The sequence below is a fragment of the Rhinoderma darwinii genome, chromosome 3 (genome assembly GCF_050947455.1).
Source record: "Rhinoderma darwinii isolate aRhiDar2 chromosome 3, aRhiDar2.hap1, whole genome shotgun sequence".
Taxonomy (NCBI): Eukaryota; Metazoa; Chordata; class Amphibia; order Anura; family Rhinodermatidae; genus Rhinoderma; species Rhinoderma darwinii.
Window position 1 is genome coordinate 269,247,960 of NC_134689.1, and position 19,055 is coordinate 269,267,014.

Here is a 19,055-nt window from a genome sequence, read left to right on the forward strand (position 1 = left end):
CTTTATAAAAGTGATTGTGGCTAACAGACGACATCTTCTTAATATGTTAGTCATTGTAGTGTGTATCTTTACAAAATTATCCGTGCTATAAAATCATTGAACACAGAACTCTGTAAGCTTAGGAGAATACTTAAAGTACACAGAGAAAACTGTTTACAGAAAGCAAGCACACCAGCAGCAGTCTCAAATATTTCAAATAATTTTGGCACCAACAGCAAAGAGGAAGAACCAAGTAAAAAAAAACATTTCGAGACCATACAAAGTTCCTGCAATAGTAATGCTCAGCTGCAAAGCAGTAGTGTTGACCACTAAGCCACCATCAGCAGAGGTTACTGCAATATTCCAATGATTTGTAAAGGTGCCCATACACAACAGAGAAAACTCGGCTGAAGCTAACGTTTTCTGTATGATTGGACTATATAATATGTATGGTGGCCCCAATGGTAGATGTCGGGACACAAAGGATTTGAAAGTTCCCAAAGGAGATACAAAGATGTCTAGCAGTGGCATATTCCTCTCTCCCCAATGAAATAAACATGCCAAGTAGAGCATGCAAGTTTATGGAAAAAAATAGGAGAAATAATGATCATTCAGCCAACAGTTATTTAATGTGAATGGCTACCTTAAGGGAGGAGTTAATCTCTGATGGCTTTCTGCATTTGAAAGTTTAAGGCCTTCTGCACACATGTTGTATTTGCTGCAGAATTTCAATCAGCTTATTACAGTAGTAGCAAAGTAGATAAGAAAAATCAAATCTAATTTCACGCTGCTGAAAAAAATCTGCAGAAAAGATGTTCAGAAATTGACCTGTTGTGCGGATTCTGAATCTGCAGTATGTCAATTTATGTTGCAAAAACGCTGTGGAATTTCTGCACGGAAAATTGGGGTGAAAATTCTAAAGCACATACGCAATGTGTGCAGGGGTCCTAAAAGTTACAAAGAAGCTTGTGGAACCCCTCAGTGTAACTTGCATTGTCATTCATTATTAGAGCTAAAATAGTAGTAGCATTCACATTCTTTACATGCACTCCTCATGCAACCTTATATAACTTCATACTATTGAATAAAGAAACAATGATTCATTGGGTAATAATTTGAATATACATTAAACCTTTAAAGGGGTTTTCCAGCCAATAAAAATTGATGGCCTATCCTCAGGATAGGCCATCAATAGCTGATAAGTCGAGGTCCGACTCCCAGGACTACCGCCGATAACCTATTTTGAAGGGGCCCAGCGTTCGTACAAGCGTTGTTTCCCCTTCATTCCTTCTTGCTCACTCTGTATTTTTGACATGCCTTTTCTCCCATTTACTTCAATGGGAGAAGAAGGCTGCAATACCTGTGAATCGCCGCTAAATGCGTGTCAGACATTCACAGTGAGCAAGAAGAAATGAAGCAGTGGTCTTACGAGCGCCGCGGCCCCTTCAAAATAGCTGACTGACGGAGGTCCCGGGAGTCGGACCCCGACCCATCAGCTATTAATGGCCTATCCTGAGGACAGGCCATCAATTTTTGTTGGCTTGAAAACCCCTTTAAGGAGCATGAAACCCACAACCACTAGGAATAGATTTAAAACAATATACATTTTATTACAGCCAGTTAAAATATAACAATAATGAAAAGATCAATGCAACATTGAGCCAGTGCAAGCTGAGAAATAATAAAATGACAAGGCAGGTGTAGATCCTGAACAGTAATACAAAATGAATCAAAAACAGGAAACCCACCATGGAAATACAATAGTAGCTGCAGATCATTAGGTTAGTAGAGTAATGGTACTATAAGTAAGTAGTACATTTAGACAGATGTACGGTTCATTGGGTAGCACTGTAGTGGGTGAGTCTTATTCCTCCATGGTTCAATGTACCGTACATCTATTTAAATGTACTACCTACTTATAGTACCATTACTCTACTAACCTGATGATCTGCAGCTACCATTGTATTTCCATGGTGGGTTTCCTGTTTTTACTTTATCAATTTGATTCATTTTGTATTACTGTTCAAGATCTACACTTGCCTTTATTATTTCTCAGCTTTCACCGACTCAATGTTGCATTTATCTTTACATTATTGTTATATATTAAATGGATGAAATTAAATGTACATTGTTTTAAATCTATTCCTAATGGTTGTGGTTTTCATGGTCCTTAAAGGTTTAATGTAGGTTGGATATATGTGTTTGGAGTTTAACCTTACTTTGTTATTGGATCGTATATAGGATTATTAATAATTTGTACATATAGATACAAGCACATTCTACAAATATTCCATACCAGTAAACATGTCATATACTGGAGAAGTATTGAAAACACAGCAACGTATGCATAGATGTAGCGCTCCATGCAGAGACCACAATATAAGGCCACTTTACACAACAGTATTTTGCCTCAGTATTTGTAAGACAAAACTAGGAGTGGAAAATTGTCACGATGGGTGTGTGAATCCACTGGGCAGTATCGTTGTAGCACTATAGCAGCTGGCCAACAGGATACAAAGTAAATGTCTATAGTTCAAATAAGGGTACCTGTGGTAATTCAGACAGTAGTGATGGTTAGGCTCAGATGGGACCTTGGCAGCAGGCAGACACCAGGCGCAGTGTAACACAGCAGGCGTAATATACAGCACAACACGACTCCAACTCTCTATGGCACAGGAACAAGGTAGCACAGGATACAGGTAGCAGGCACAGGAACACTGGGAACTGGAAAACTCGAAGGAACCATTTGCAAAGACTAACACGGGTAAACACAACAACGCTCAGGCAATGAAGGAAGGGGCTGGGCCCTTCTTATAGTCCAGGGTGATCATGGGCTAATTTCACATACCTTTAAAGAGGCTCTGTCACCAGATTTTGCAACCCCTATCTGCTATTGCAGCAGATAGGCGCTGCAATGTAGATTACAGTAACGTTTTTATTTTTAAAAAACGAGCATTTTTGGCCAAGTTATGACCATTTTTGTAGTTATGCAAATGAGGCTTGCAAAAGTCCAAGTGGGTGTGTTTAAAAGTAAAAGTCCAAGTGGGCGTGTATTATGTGCGTACATCGGGGCGTTTTTAATACTTTTACTAGCTGGGCGTTCTGATGAGAAGTATCATCCACTTCTCTTCAGAACGCCCAGCTTCTGCCAGATCACGCTGTGACGTCACTCACAGGTCCTGCATCATGTCGGCCACATCGGCACCAGAGGCTACAGATGATTCTGCAGCAGCATCGGCGTTTGCAGGTAAGTCGATGTAGCTACTTACCTGCAAACGCTGATGCTGCTGCAGAATCAACTGTAGCTTCTGGTGCCGATGTGTCCTCGCTCGTCTGACACGATGCAGGACCTGTGAGTGACGTCACAGCGTGATCTCTCGAGAACACGCTGTGTCTGCACTGCCAGAAGCTGGGCGTTCTGATTTGGGTCACAAAAATTGAGGCAAAATACTGATTAAAATGCTAAAGTATCCTTAGGCTGGATTCACACCCAGTGTTTTGCTGCACTTTTGTGTGTTTTTCGTGGCATTTTTAATGCCTTTTCTTAACGAAGCCAGATGTTACATTAAAGTCTATAGTGAAATATAAAATGCACTGTATACATCTGCGTTTTGGTTTGTGGAGTTTTGTTGCTTTTTTATGGTCAGTGTCTTTTTGGTTTTTTTCAAAACACATCATGCCCTGGGCGTGGTGTTGTTCTGGTGTTTTTCCCATAGCCTTCTTTAAAAGATTCCAAAAACGCCAGAAAAAAAGCATGTACAAAATTACAAAAACAAAGAAATCCATAAAAAACGCTGTCACATTTTACAAAATACTGGTGTTTTAACATGCATTTATACAGGCAGTTTACAAAGCCAGGAAAAAAAAATCTAGATGTGAATGAAGCCTTACTCTACAATGGAGGAGTTAATATGAATGATCCAATGGAGCACAGCATGAAGTCAGTGTGACTGAATGCTCCTCAGACATTGGGGACAATATTCCCAGTGGCGGGCTCATGTTGTGTTCTGTCAGGACCACTACAAGGATATGTCACTTCTGCAGGGAATGTCATCTGACTATTTGAAGGCGCTTGTAAGAAAATGAAATCTGTACTTTAAATCGGTCAATATTTTGAACACCATATCTAAATGGTTTACAAGTGCAACACTGAAATAAACAGTTAATGTAACTGCTGAAAAAAATGATAGCAGACAATAGCGATAATTATCTACGGCTCAGGTTTTCAGATAGACTTTATTAAAAGATTACAATCTAAATATGTTCCACTTCTGATGCCATCCAATACTGACCAGAAGTTAGACACTGGTCTAAATATCACTACCAAGTGGTTAAGCACCAGTGACTCGAATATCTACTAAACAGAGGGTATATAGAAAAATGATTTCCACTTCACATGCATACAACTGTCATGTGGTATCATTTGTATGGAGCATATCAATGGAAGATAGAGAAATTCACATCACAGAAATGTTTCCAGTTAGATAAACAAGTAAAAGGATAGAGACGGAGCACACAGTGAAGGGACATGTCCACATTTTTTAACCTAAGGTACAAAGGAAATCATTCTAGAGAAGCAAAAGGTTACCTATGTTTCCTGTGTGTAAAGCGGTCTAACTGCTCCTCGCATGTAAATGATGTTTTCTGTGTTCTGGAAATACCTGGCTTCTTACCATGATAAAGTGTGCAATAAGTGTTATTGGTTGGGTAACCACATTTATTATACTTGGCTACCCAGCACCATGTATAGTCACATTTTCAATTTTGACTGGAGGGTCACTTTAAGTTTTATCACTGCCCCTTGACGTAGAACAATATGAAAAGTGTCCCTCACACCAAGAAAAGATTGTGCACCCCTACTAGATATCCATTCAGTGTCCTGGTACATAAACACCATGACAGACATCCTTTACTTATACTTTCTTTAAATCACCTTTTAGGCTAACATAGATTATGACTCAAAAACAGTGACAGATGCTCTTTAAATAACTTATCAAAACTAAGATAAAGTTTAAGAATATTTTGAGAAAATATGAAAGAATTTGTGAAAGAATTTGGTCACAATGCATTCTTATGGATATTGGTATCTCACAAAGTCGTTACTTTGACTATGGACATAGAACACGCTTAACACTACCCACAATTGTAAAAAGTGTAATTGTTAGTCTACAAGGTACAACCAAGACTGACGAAGGCCACAATTTCATTGGGGGACAGCATCTAAGTTAAAAAAAAAATCTTTTATTTAAGCTAACATCTTATATATACAGGAAGGCGACATTTCTGCCTCATAATTCTGGGCCTTTCTCAGCCTTGTTTCTGGGGTCCAAGGCCCCATGAACACGACTGTAAAAAAAACTCTGTAATTGTGGACCACAATACGGTCCGCAATTACGGACCCGCCCGATTCTATTGGCCATAGACACCTCTCCGTATCGCTACGGAAGGGTGTCTGTGCCGTTGAACCGTGCCGGGAATTATAGAGCATACTTTTCTATTTTTACTGGCCGTGTTCCAATACTTTGTATGGAAGCACGGCACGAATATGCGGCCCGCGGCAGTTGGTGGCCGGCTGTGCTCGCAATCGATTACGGGCACGGCCGTGTGCATGAGGCCTAATGCCCCTTTGGCAGTTTAGAACCGCACCAAAAAACCACAAAAAGAATTGTAGTAACAAACACATATATGCATAAACAACATTCCTACAGGTGTTTCTTTTCATCCAGTCATGTACACATAGCCAACATCTCGCTGTTTGTTTTTTTCTCTCTGACAAATACGGGAATCGCTTGTAAAATTTTACTAAACTAAATGCTTTTTGACCCAACGCGTTGAAATCAAAACGTTTTAGTGAAGTAGAATTCTACTTGAGAGTGTAGGAATGACGGTAAAGGTTTATCATTTGCAATCTCTATCTAGTGAATAGGTCAAGCTCAACAAAGCGCTCTATAAAGGCGATCAATGTACAAGGGTCTACTTTCTACTTCGAATGTTTAGCAATATTTCGTGCAGTTAAGCAATCTCAGATTTTAATGGATAACAATAAAAGTGAACTTTTATTAGCAATTCCCATATTGGTCATAGAAAAAAAAAATTTGAAGGGAACAATTATATCCAAGTCAGTGACAAACATTTCGCTGCTAATTTAAAAAAAAGTTCAGAAACTAACTGTTGTCAGAATGCAGTTATAACGATGAAACAAAAAAGAAACTATTTTAAACATTTTCCTGACAATATTTTATTGTTATTCCACTAAAATGTGAACTTCCCCACCAGGGAATCAAAATAGAGTATTTCTCTCCCAGTTCCCTTCTCTCATCAATCGATCATGCCTAGTAGCTCTGTATTCTGAAACAAGAAAATGTCTTATGTTGAAGTACATCAAATAGTGCCTCAGAGCACTGGCCTGTGAATGCAGACCCAGCTGTATGGTAATTGTTCACAATAATTCCTGATGGATCCATATACTGGTGCAGTGGCTGAAATCGTTTTCTTTTTATACAAGGTAAGATCCAATATATTTTTGCAATGATCAGAGTTTAAATTAAGGTTAAAATATAAATAATACAGTCGAATTAAAAATAATTGACCATTATTCTTGAAAGGTTTTGATTTTGCATTGTAAAAAGAAATAAGAATCTGTCCCTTAAAAATTTAATAGTTGAGTAGTCTGCTGGGTTTATTTCCAGATTTTTATCTTGATAAAACAACAGCATTGTTGAATTAATTTAACACCTTCCCTCCACAATTATTATTTGTTTTTTCATTTTCGCTTTTTCGTACCCACCTTTCAAAAGCCATAATATTTTTATTTTTACGTCAATATAGCCGTATGAGTACATTATATAGCCATATAATGTACTGGAAAACTGGAAAAATTCCTTGTGGGGTGGAATGGAAAAAAAAAAAGAAGTGATTCCTCCTTTGTATTTTGGGTTTAATTTTAACAGCGTTCACCGTGCGTTAAAAATGACATGTTAACTTTATTCTGCAGGTTAATACGATTACGGCAATATTATAATTATATTATTAAATTAATATCGTTTATTTTATGTTTTGTTACCTTTACAAAAAAAAACTAATTGTTAAAAAGGAATCTTTTTTTGTGTTGCCATATTCTGAAACGTATAACTTTTATATTTTTCCATTGATTAAACGATATGAGGGCTTTTTTTGCGGGGGATTCTGTCCTTATGGGTAAAATTTTGGGGTACATTTGACTTTTTGGTCACTTTTTATTCAGTTTTATGTGGGAGATCAAGTGACCGAAAAACAGCTTCTGGCATTTTACATTCTTTGCTTTTGGCAGACATGAGGGACTTCATTAGGCCCCAAGGATGCCATAACAACCATCAGCACCCCACGACAACTTCTATGTATCCTCTATACATAGAAACTGCATCATGCTATTAGGCGAACCCGTTAGTTCAGCTGAACTGACACCTAGGCTGAGAAGGGGTCCTGTGTGTCTCTAAGGCCTCATTTATACGAACGTGATATACGTCCGTGCCACTTGCGTGCTTTTCACGCGGGTCGCACGGACCTATACAAGTCTATGGGGGCATGCAGACAGTCCGTGAGTCTTGCTCAGCGTGAGTGCGCTGAAAAAAACTCACGACATGTTCTAAAAATCTGCGTTTTTCGCGCATCACGCACCCATTGAAGTCAATGGGTGCGTGAAAACCACGAAGGTCGCACGGAAGCACTTCCGTGCGAATTGCGTGATTCGCGCAAGAGCTGTCAAACTGAATGTAAACAGAAAAGCACCACATGCTTTTCTGTTTACAAACATCCGAACGGAGTGTCTTAGAGATGAGCGAACCGAACTTCACCGGGTTCGGCCGAACTCGTTTTGACCGAACCCGGCAGGAGACAGTCACTGTGCAGGGTGCTGAAAGAGTTAAACTGGTTCAGCACCCTGGACAGTGACTTCCGATCCCAATAAACGTGAACGTGTAAAAAAAGTTCTGACTTACCGATAACTCCCAGCTTCTTCCTCCAGTCTGACCTCCCGGGATGACAATTCAGTCCAAGTGACAGCTCCAGCCAATCACAAGCCAAGCACAGGCTGCAGCGGTCACATGGACTGCCGCGTCATCCAGGGAGGTGGGGCCAGATGTCAAGAGAGGCGCGTCACCAAGGACGCGTCACCAAGGACGCGTTACCAAGGCAACGGCCGGGAAGTTCTCGGTAAGTACGAACCTCTTTTTTTTAAACAGGTTACTCGATATGGTGATCGGAATTCACTGTCGAGGGTGCTGAAAGAGTTACTGCCGATCAGTTAACTCTTTCAGCACCCTGGACAGTGACTGACGTCGACTAGCCTCATCTCTATGATGGCGGCCGAGCGAAAATCACGCAGCCGCGCATCATACACTGATGACACACAGAGCTGTCAAGTGCCTTTTGCGCACGCAAAACGCGGTGTTTTTTTTGCGTGCGCAAAACGCACACGCTCGTGTAAATGAGGCCTAACACACAGGATCACCATAATATTGATCACATCTGAGTTCATCTAAGGATAGGCCATCAATTTTAATAACCTTTTTAATAAAGACTATATTTAAAAAAAATATCTATGTGTATTGACATGTAGATTTTAAACTGGATTTTACTAATTTTGATAACATCTTTTGTAAGGAATTTGCAACAAATAGGACATGCTGCAGATTTTTATTTCCACAGTATGCCCTCCAATCTGCACAAATAAAGTTTAATTGACTTGCATGGTACTGTACATTTGTTGTGGAATTTATGCGTAGATTCCACACTATGTCCCTTTTCCACAGTATTTATCATTGAGTAAAAATTGGAGACAGCCTTAGGTATGCAGGTATTTGTAGTGCTCCATGTTTGTAGCATTAACTGTACTAACAGAGCTTTTATCATAGTGATTGATATGTACAACAATATTCCCCAATAATCAACATTTGCCCCATAATCAATCCCTTAGTATCAGGTAAATGTCAGAAATGCTTTATATTACGAGCAATTGAATTTTAATAAGCATGCAGAGCTGTGGGTAGATGTCTACTGCTTCACTGCACGTGCCACCAGCAGATTAAGACACTTTTTTTTTTTTAACAGCCTGTATTCTTTGAAAAGCTTTCCCACAAGGGTTGTCTCAATGTTCACCACTGCAGTGCCTTGCGAAATTATTCACCTCCTTGGTGTTTTCCTATTTTGTTGCATTACAACTTGGAATTAAAATGGATTTAAAATTTGCTTTCATGTAGCGGATCTGACAAAATAGTTCAAATTGTCACAGCAGAAAGAAAAAAAATACTTAATTTAAAGAAAAAAACAAAACTGAAAAGATGAGTACATATGTATTCACCCCCTTTACTCTAAAACCCCTAAATAAGATCTGACCAAACCAATTAACTTCACAAGTCACATATTTGGTTGAATAACGTCCGCCTTTGTGCAATCAAAGTGTCACATGACCTGTCACATGATGTCAGTATAAATACACCTGTTCTGAAAGGCCCTGGGTCTGTAACACCACTAAGCAAGCAACATGAAGACCAAGAAGCTCTCCAAACAAGCCAGAGATAAAGATGTGAAGTATAGATCAGGGTTGGGTTACAAAAAAATATCTCAAACTCTGAACCTTCCACGGAGCACCATTAACTCCATTATAACAAAATGGAAAGCACATGGCCCAACTATAAACCTGAAAAGAGAAGACGTCCCACCCAAACTCACAGACCGGGCAACGAGGGCATTATTCAGAGATTCAACAAACATACCGATTTAGCCATCATGGGAAACGTTATGTGTGCATAACACTTCTGGTCTGGATTGAAGGAAAGTTGGATGGCAGTAAATACAGGGCAATTCTTGAGAAAAACCTGTTTCAGTCTCCGAGAGATTTGAGACAGCGACCGAGGTTCACCTTCCAGCAGGACAATGACCCCAAACATACTGTTAAAGCTACACTGGAGGGGTTTCAGTTTTGCATGGAAGAATGGGCAGAAATCCCAGTGTCTATATGTGCTCTGCTAATAGAGACATAAGCCAAGAGACTTACATCTGTAATTGCAGCAAAAGGCGGCTCCACAAAATATTGAATTTCAGGGGTGAAATCTTATGCACATTAAAGGTTTTTTTTGTCTTAAATGTTGTTCGTGTCACAGTAAAAAACTACTCTGCACCTTCAAAGTGGTAGTCATGTTGTGTAAATCAAGTGGTATAACCCCCCAAAGATCCATTCAAATTCAAGTTGTGGTGCAACAAAACAGGAAAATAAACAAGGGGGCGAATACTTTCACAAAGTACTATACATCTTAGCAGGAACGGAGAAATACAGTCTGCCATAAATGGTGCCTGTTGGGAAGCAGCGGGGAATTTGATTTCTCTGCAGCTTATTATCAGAATCGCTCCAGCTTGTAAAAGGAGTAATTCCAATAATAATAATATTTCAAGGAATTGCTTATGATGCTCCAAGTGGCTCAAGAACTTCATTTTAAATAGATGCCACATAAATTGTCGATTGTGTCTGTCTATTTTATCTTTTCACTGCATGCTATCTTAAGACAAATCTTTGTTTATATGATCTTTCTATATAACAAAGAAGACTATAGAAAACAAACAACAGATTTGATCCAATAAATACTGCTACCTTTTACCTTACAGTTCTAGGCCAGGCCTATCATTTCATAAATTTCATATTCCTTACTGGAAATTCTTTGAAAGGTTGTATATACTTCTCACCCGCAGAATTACATGAGCTATAAAGTCACAACAAGTATGACTAGGATTATGAGCCTATAAAAGTCTGAAGCAGAGACTTGTGGTTCTTAGTGAGAGCTGCGCAGTTTCCCCCATACAAGCCATACTGAGCGCTGACACCTTTGCAGATGGCTTAGTGAACAGAGTGCACAAAGAGCGCTTGGTCAATCCGTATTTCCTCAACCTGCTGGGAAAAGGTTCAGTACACTGCTTTTCTCGAAGTATAATGCCCTTGTCCTTGAAGCATCTGCAGCAGATTTGCCGGCTGCTCTGCGGGTCCCCTCAGGGGAAAAACAGAATCACAGCTCATTTTCTTCTCTCCATAAATTAAGTAGCACTGGATGAGAAACCAGTAACGGAAAGAGGGAAGGCAACTGGGGGTTGTAGCTTTGTGCAAAACAAGCAAAAGTCTGTATCACGAACCACAAGCAAACTTATGACTGTTTATCATCACTGAAATGATATGATTTGCTTCTGTTTCCAAACTTTTAAACTGTTTCAGCAACACTAAGAACAAGTCTATACAATCTCCTATTGACAGAATCCAAATTGTTACCTGTAGCTTACCTGTAGAATAGTTTTTAATTAGTTAACACATCTCATGAGCAACTCAAGTTGCCATCAGTGATTTATGTGTAATGTTAACATGATCTTACGACATGTAAACCTCTGCTAAAGGGATTGTCCGGTTTCAGAAAATAAATGTTATTTTTTTGTATATTTAAGTTATACATTTTTTTTAATATACTATCTGTATTCATTCCTCGCAGTTTTCAAGATCTCTGCTTGTTGTTATTCAGTAGAAACATTCATTGTTTCCTTCCAGTGGATAATATTCTGGCCATGGTCATGTGATGGACACACAGGCGCTGGAATCATTAGAGTTACAGTATGTGTATCGGTGCTGTGTCGTCTAAGGCCCAGTCCACACAGTTTTTTATGCTGATTTTGACACGGAAACTGCGTTGGAATCAGCGCCAAAAAATGTCTGAAACCACCTCCCATTGATTTCAATGGGAGGCGGAGGCGTTTTTTTCCACGGCAGTTTTTAGCCGCTCGTGGTAAAAACAGAGGCAAAATCAATGGGAGGCAGAGAAAGTGTTCTTCGCGTCGATTTTTGCCCATGGTGCATAACGGGTGAAAAACGCAGCAAAAATTTAGAAGAATTTGCAGGCAGGTCAAAATCTGCCTCAAAAATCCTGCTGTGGATGAGAGTCGTCCGTCATGGCTGGAGGCGATGCAGGGACCGTCTTCTTGGAGTACCGCTGAGTCGCTGTGGCAAAGGACTTGCGGCTGGAAGTGACAACACAACGTGATCTCGCGATTGAAGCTGAGATCACGTTGGGATGTGAAGAGCAGACCTGTATGACGCTGATTGGACAGCGTCATACAGTTGTCTTTACACCGCCCATAGTGAAAATAAATGTAATCTCCTATTTGGCTATTAGAGCTACATTAGCATATGTATAAAAATGAACATAACTTTTAAAATAATAAAGTTTTTTAAAACAAATCACACTGTAGTTGTCAGCATTAAATTGCCTATGAGATTAGTTAGGAGATAGGGAATTAATAAACTGGTGACGGAGCGTCTTTAATACTGCTATGCTATAGTCTTAAGCGCTTACGATGCTCTTTTCATTCTTCTGTTGGAGGTGAGCTGGAGAAAAAATATGGAGGTGCAATATGGGCAGTGGCAATCACCAATGGAAAGAAGCACTACTTCCTTTTTGGGAAGCTGTGGCGCCATTGGGGCAACTACAAAAACAAAAAGAATCACCAGACTCTGCTTATTGGTCAGCTGACTATAGTGTTTTTTAGACAAGCAGGACCGTTTCTGAGTATGAGTCTCTGATTCCGAGACTCATACCTCTCACTGAGCCTGTGATATAAAGTCAGCATTGCGCCAGGCAGGAGACACATCACAACGGCGGGTAGTGGTATTAACAGAATGAGGGCATAGCCAAGTCCAGCCGGCCCAGGAGCCCCATCTGTGTGGTCTACCTTCATCAGAGGTATGCCACCGATCATCATAATTACAACTTACAATATAATGCAAATCAGAAACCTCTTCTTAGTAAATCTTTAAATTGTAGGGACAATACAGGCAAATTGTCTGGTGTGAGTAAATTGAGTTTATGACCTTCTATTAGAAATGACAGCGTTTCCTCTTTGTTTTGTAATCTGCTCAATGTTATTTGTTGGGAATATACAGGGTTTTCAATATATTTTAAATGAAGCATCAAGCAACAGCACAGAGACAGAGGAGGGGGTCGGGTAAGCTGCTCTAATAAATTGATGAGACTCATAAGGTAATGAAAAATACATTAAAAGCTGGAATGAATAACGACATTAAGGGTAGTTTTGCACAGTGTTTTTGGGGAAAACGCCACGTTTTTTGTGGCATTTTTGCTGGTGTTTTTTCCTGTGGTTTTTTTGGGCCAAAAATGGACAGATGTTAGCTAAAAGTTTATAGGGAAATATAAAAGGCACTACGAAAAAAAATGTTTTGTTTGTGTTGTTTTTCTGGCCTTTCGGTGCATTTTTTTTTTTGGGTTCAGTGCATTTTAAAAAAAAAATGAATCATGCTCTAAAAAAAAGCGCATGGTACAAATGCAATGAATAAAGAAACTTAACCAAATACACTTACTAAAAAACACAAAGAAAAACACTAGGAATGCAGAAAAAAAAAGAAGTATGTGTGAAGGAGTCCTTAAAGAACCAAATTATTTTAGAGATTGTTCACATGTATACTGTCATTATTAATAATCCAGTATTTACTGCATATAGTGCCAAAATATTCTGCAGCTGCGTACAGAGAATGTACTTATTAACATTACTGGACACCAATTGCCCTACAATGATAATTTCTTATTGTGACCGCTGCTCCCCTAGTAAAATCAGCTCGTAAGACAACCCATTTAAAGGTGTCCATGCCTATCAGAACACAGTCTTCTGAACCTGCCAATTTTGGCGGGATAGGACGTTTATCTGTTTTGTATGGGGCTGCCCTGACTAGAGATAAGCAAGTCGATTGTACATGAATCAAATTCAGTATGAATTTACCAAAAGTTTCAGATTTGGCAAATTCCGAAATGTTTGGGGTTCATGGTATGTGAATCGCGGAAAAATGACAGCCGTCAGCAAGCGGTTATCCCTCCATGTATAATTTATATTGCTGTCAATTTCACATTACACGCTGGCGTGGTGTTAAAGAGCTTAAAAGTGGTTGGATTTATCTTGGCTACACTCCTGCAAAACATCAGACATGAGTTTTCAGTCCAATCCGGGCACTTTACATTCACAACAAACTTATTCAGACTGAGTCGAATCGGACCGGCGATTTGACCGAATTAGACCCAAAATTAATTTTTGGAAATTTGCTCATATCTAGTCCCATGCCTTGTTCCAGCATGGGATAAGCCGCTGCCAGCAGTGTCTGGCAGTGGCTTAATCTCATTTCCCTATAGAATCTCCATGCATGCTCGACTGAGCCCAGTGTGCATGTAAATGCAGGAGTCAGGAGAAATAACTATCGGCCGACAGCTATCTTAAGTGTGTGGGCAGCTTTAGGGTATGTTCACACGGCCTATTTACGGACGTAATTCGGGCGTTTTTGCCCCGAATTACGTCCGAAAATAGCGCCTCAATAGCGCTGACAAACATCTGCCCATTGAAAGCAATGGCCAGACGTTTGTCTGTTCACACGAGGCGTATTTTACGCGCCGCTGTCAAAAGACGGCGCGTAAATAGACGCCCGCGTCAAAGAAGTGACCTGTCACTTCTTTGGCCGTAATTGGAGCCGTTATTCATTGACTCCAATGAATAGCAGCGCCAATTACGCCCGTAATTGACGCGGCGTTCAAGCGCCTGCACATGCCGTTACGGCTGATATTACGGGGATGTTTTCAGGCTGAAACATCCCCGTAATTTCAGCCGTAACGGACGCCCTCGTGTGAACATACCCTTAGGCTCATCACACAAGTATCAGCTAGCCAGCTCCAAATACTACTCTTTGATGTGTCCTCTTCTGTCATTACCTCGAGGGTTGTCAGGCAGCTTCCCCCTGTACAGAGCAGCAAATCTGCATAAATATGCAGTGACATGGGGTAGAGGTTGTATTACTGGATAGTTACACAGATTTGCCATCCAGGAGTTTGGAAAAGCTAGGTAACAATCCCAGAGAGTAACAGGTGAAAAGAGTTTTGAATTTTGACAGAAGATGACAACATATGGACTTTTTTTACATTTGACTGTTGTTTTAAAAGGAAATGCTCATTAGGAAGAATGGATTATAGGGACAGTGACATGGAAAATAAATTATGAAGTCATTTCAATATATAATTCCTGAGTATTCCAGGAATAACTACGGTAGTCCTGAACTACAGCTCATGTGTTGACTTATCCTTCTCTATCCCCATAATGATCCATTCTCGGGCAATCCAATAGACATTGTCATTTTCTAACTGTTACTGATGCATCAATCTATTGTATACTGCACAGTTTAGATCAAATACATAGTGGGGTACGCAACTGTATTTATAAACATAGAAACATAGAACACTGACAACAGAAAAAGAGATCTGACCTCGTATTATTTCCTTTTATTTTGTTTATCTCAGATTAAAAATATGTTTATCCCAGGCAAGTTAAAAAACACAGGTATAAACCAGTTGTACCTCCAAAATGTATTTCAACAGTTAAAAAAGTAAAAAACATACACATATATATATATATATATATATATATATATATATATATATAAAATCTGAAGAAATAATAAAATATATATAGATATAGCTATATATATATATATTATTATTATTATTTTTTAAATCTAAGTAATGTTCAAGCATAAACATAGAGACCTGTCTGCTCATAGAAATTGCCCCCATGTGAGGCCAGACAAGAGTATTGGTTATAGTGACAAGCATGGATATACAGTATAGTAAAACAGTGGGCATCAGTGAATGACACTTCACAGTTCTGGCATAGAGCACCAGCCCATGCCTGGCATGCCTGCCATGGAGTTTCAGCCTATAGTAGCGCTGTATTTATGTCCATAGTGTATACCAGTGTGATATAAATCAAGAAAGTCTCACCATTGCGGCTTTCCATAAGCTTTTCATTCATGGTGTAAGATCTGTGTAAAGGTTTGATGTTACTGAGAAATGATTTTACTGGAAACAAGAACAGAAGATATCTATGGAAATTATTTTCCAATATGTTAGAACATTACATAGACTTTTGTTACATATATTCAAAACAAATGATCAATCCTCAGAAAAGAACCAAAATTGCTATAAAATGTTGTGTTATTAATGTGGTTATTGTAGAAGCGCTTTGCATATTGCACCTTCACAGAATCTTGCACCATGTTTATCCAGCTTCAGCCATATAAAATAAAACTTTATCGTCTTCTAGATACTGATATGAAGAATAAAATTATCATAGTAATAGTTAAATAGTCACAATGTACTTACCGAGAATCCTGCCCAGAATGGACATGAGTGCCTTACCCTGGCAGAGGTAGTGAGTGCCAGGGCTGCGAAGCTAACAGCCACGATGAGACACCCGAGCACCATCTGGGAGACCCCAAGAGACAGCATGATCCTGGAGCGAGTCCGGTATTCCCGGAGGCGGGAGAGGCTCCGTGATAGAGCAGCAGGGCTTAGAGAGCGGGTGCCAGGGAGGGCACTTAGTGGCATCATGAACAAGTGATGACCTTCCACAGGTAGCAAAATATACCCAATTGGATCTTAAAGATTAAGATTGCAAACCAACAGCAGCCTTGACCAGAACTCCCAAGACGATCAGTCAGTGCTCAGTGAAGAGTTTAGGATCCGTATAAAATGAGCAGAAGAGATGTCACAATGAATAGTATGCAATATCAAGGTTATTTGTATCAGGAGATGTGCCAGTCTGTGAGTGATACAGAATCAGGGGCAAAGTGATGCCAGGGGATGGATGGAGTGTAGTGGATCCGGCACTGAACTCCTGACACGATCACTGCCAAGAGCCTGGAGAGGGAACCCAATGGAGGGAGAAACAATTCATCAGTCAGTGACCAAAGGCAGGGGACAGGTCTTAGTGTTAGGAGTCTCCATATGTGTCCATCATGATGTGAACATCTCCCCTATCCAGAAGACTTCTCCAGGTGCCTTCTTAGTACATGTGTATTCTCCTTCCCCTTCTGACAGCTGATCTCAGATTCTCATCTATGCTCCTGGACACCCCCAGGAAGATAAGGTATAATGTAACTCAGGGGCAAGCTCCCAAAAACATCATGCTGTCATTGCCCGGGATCAGTATGATGAAGTCACTTGTAGATAGACACTGGGCGGAGAAGCCATGGGCAGCTGGGGATCTGGAGCCTTGGGATAGCGATGTGCGATGTCTCAGCTGGGGATCTGGAGCATTGGGATAGCGATGTGCGATGTCTCAGCTGGGATCTGGCTGCTGGAGGAGGTGATAGAAAGTCCCCTGTATCCTGCTGATCGCCAACGCCAGGCTGCTCTGCAAATGAATGCAACTCCTCCAGTGTACTGTCAGGAGGGGAGGGGGATCAGGAGAATAATAACCCCTTGTATGCTGCTCAGTATCCCGGCTCTGCTCCACCACTAGCCCCCATCACAGTCATTGCTTACTCCGTCTTCCTGCAGCCTCACTGCAGAATGTTTCATTCATTCACTATCCCAAAGCCCCTGCTACCTCACAGCACTCCCGTCTCCAAACGGCATGTACTATGGTAGCTCTACTACTCATCGCTCAGAACTCCGCCTCCATTATTAACCCCTCGTGCCTCTGCAAGCCCACAGTGTATGGAGCCTGCTAATTCCACTTGTATGCTGCACAGGGGGGCCAGTATGATGCTCATCATGCCCATATCCAAGTCAAGGAAAGGCCCACCTGACACTGACCATCTACACCACAATGATAAGCTGTGTGGTCAGAGCTGTCGTGATAATAATAATCAGGCTGGCCATAAGTGTAAAGATTATTAAGAATACAGCGGACCTTCAATGAATGATAAATACTCTAGATGGTCATAGATGTAATAATCATTATTTATGGCCATCAAAGAAGAAATAATTATTAACAATCCCACTGATTGTCACCATAACAATAATCAATACCTGTCCATAATGTCAACAAAGCAGCTGACTACCAATATAGCGCTAATTCTAAATGGTCAGATATGTAATCTTTATTAATAATCCAATCGTCCATAGATGTAATGTTTACTATTCTGAAACCTGCTGACCGTCAATGTCATGGTAATTATTAACAATCTTGATGGTCATAGATGCAATCATTAATATTCATGATCCAGCTGGCCATAGGGAGATTTAATGATAAATATTAATAAACCAGCTGGCCATGATCACCAGTGTCTCAATAGTAAAAAAAATAATATTAACTCACTGGTTGGATCTATTGCAAATCTTCCCGTCTATGGCCAGTTTTTGCATAAATCTGTCATCATGTATGCTGCATGTGATACAACCATAAAAATAATGATTGTTAAGGATAGGGATTTATTTAGATGAGCAGATTTCAGGTCCGTGTGCTGTCTGTGTGTCTAAAGGACTTGACACAGCCAGCACACGGACCCATTATAGTCAATATGGCTATTCACACGTCCGATTTTTTCACATGGACCACTGGTCACAGCAAGCACTACTTTCATCCGTTTTGCGTTCTAGACTCGTCTATTCTAATCAATGTGGGCACCAAAAGAACAGAAACCATCTGCATGCGGTCCGTTTTTAGCAGTTCTGTTGCTAGGAGATGCCGAATAAAAAAAAAGTGGTCCTGCTTCCGTTTTTTTGGGGCGGACGAGACAAATAGATGAAATACAGAATTAAAAAAACAGACACATGGAACGCAGACAGACAAAACACGGACCTTCACCTTGTTTGCCGACGCAAAACGGACACGCTTGTCTAAATAAGCCCATAATTGTACATCTGTACTTCCAAAAGAGTCTCGTACCATTGAATCGTGATCATTTATCAGACATGTTTTCCATTTTTGATTGATCATTGATGACAATTGTGATGTGTATTTAGGGTTATTAACAACAATTCACTGTAAGGCACATTTAATACAATATTCTCTATACAAAGATATGTTTTGCATATTGTCATAAGAGAAGACACGTCAAGTTTATCACCCTACGGTATACCGGCAGTACACAGGTTAACTCTTGTTCTTAACCAGTATACGAGGATGACACTACATTATAGAAATGACAATCATTAAGATTCTTTGCAGCGATGCATTTGCTAAGATTAATCGTTTTATTTATGTGACATCTGGTTGTTTGGAAACAATTCTTT

At 40.0% G+C, this 19,055-nt stretch overlaps 1 protein-coding gene across 1 annotated transcript in view; it reads right to left on the reverse strand.

The window, feature by feature from the left end:
- The window catches only part of ENTREP2 (endosomal transmembrane epsin interactor 2), an 878,750-nt gene extending 861,315 nt beyond the window's left edge, over positions 1-17,435 (reverse strand). The window contains exon 1 of the mRNA XM_075855203.1: positions 16,197-17,435. Within this exon, the coding sequence (XP_075711318.1) occupies positions 16,197-16,424 (228 nt within the window). The 5' untranslated portion in view covers positions 16,425-17,435. The remainder of the gene's footprint in view (positions 1-16,196) is intronic.
- Between the last annotated feature and the right edge of the window lie 1,620 nt (positions 17,436-19,055).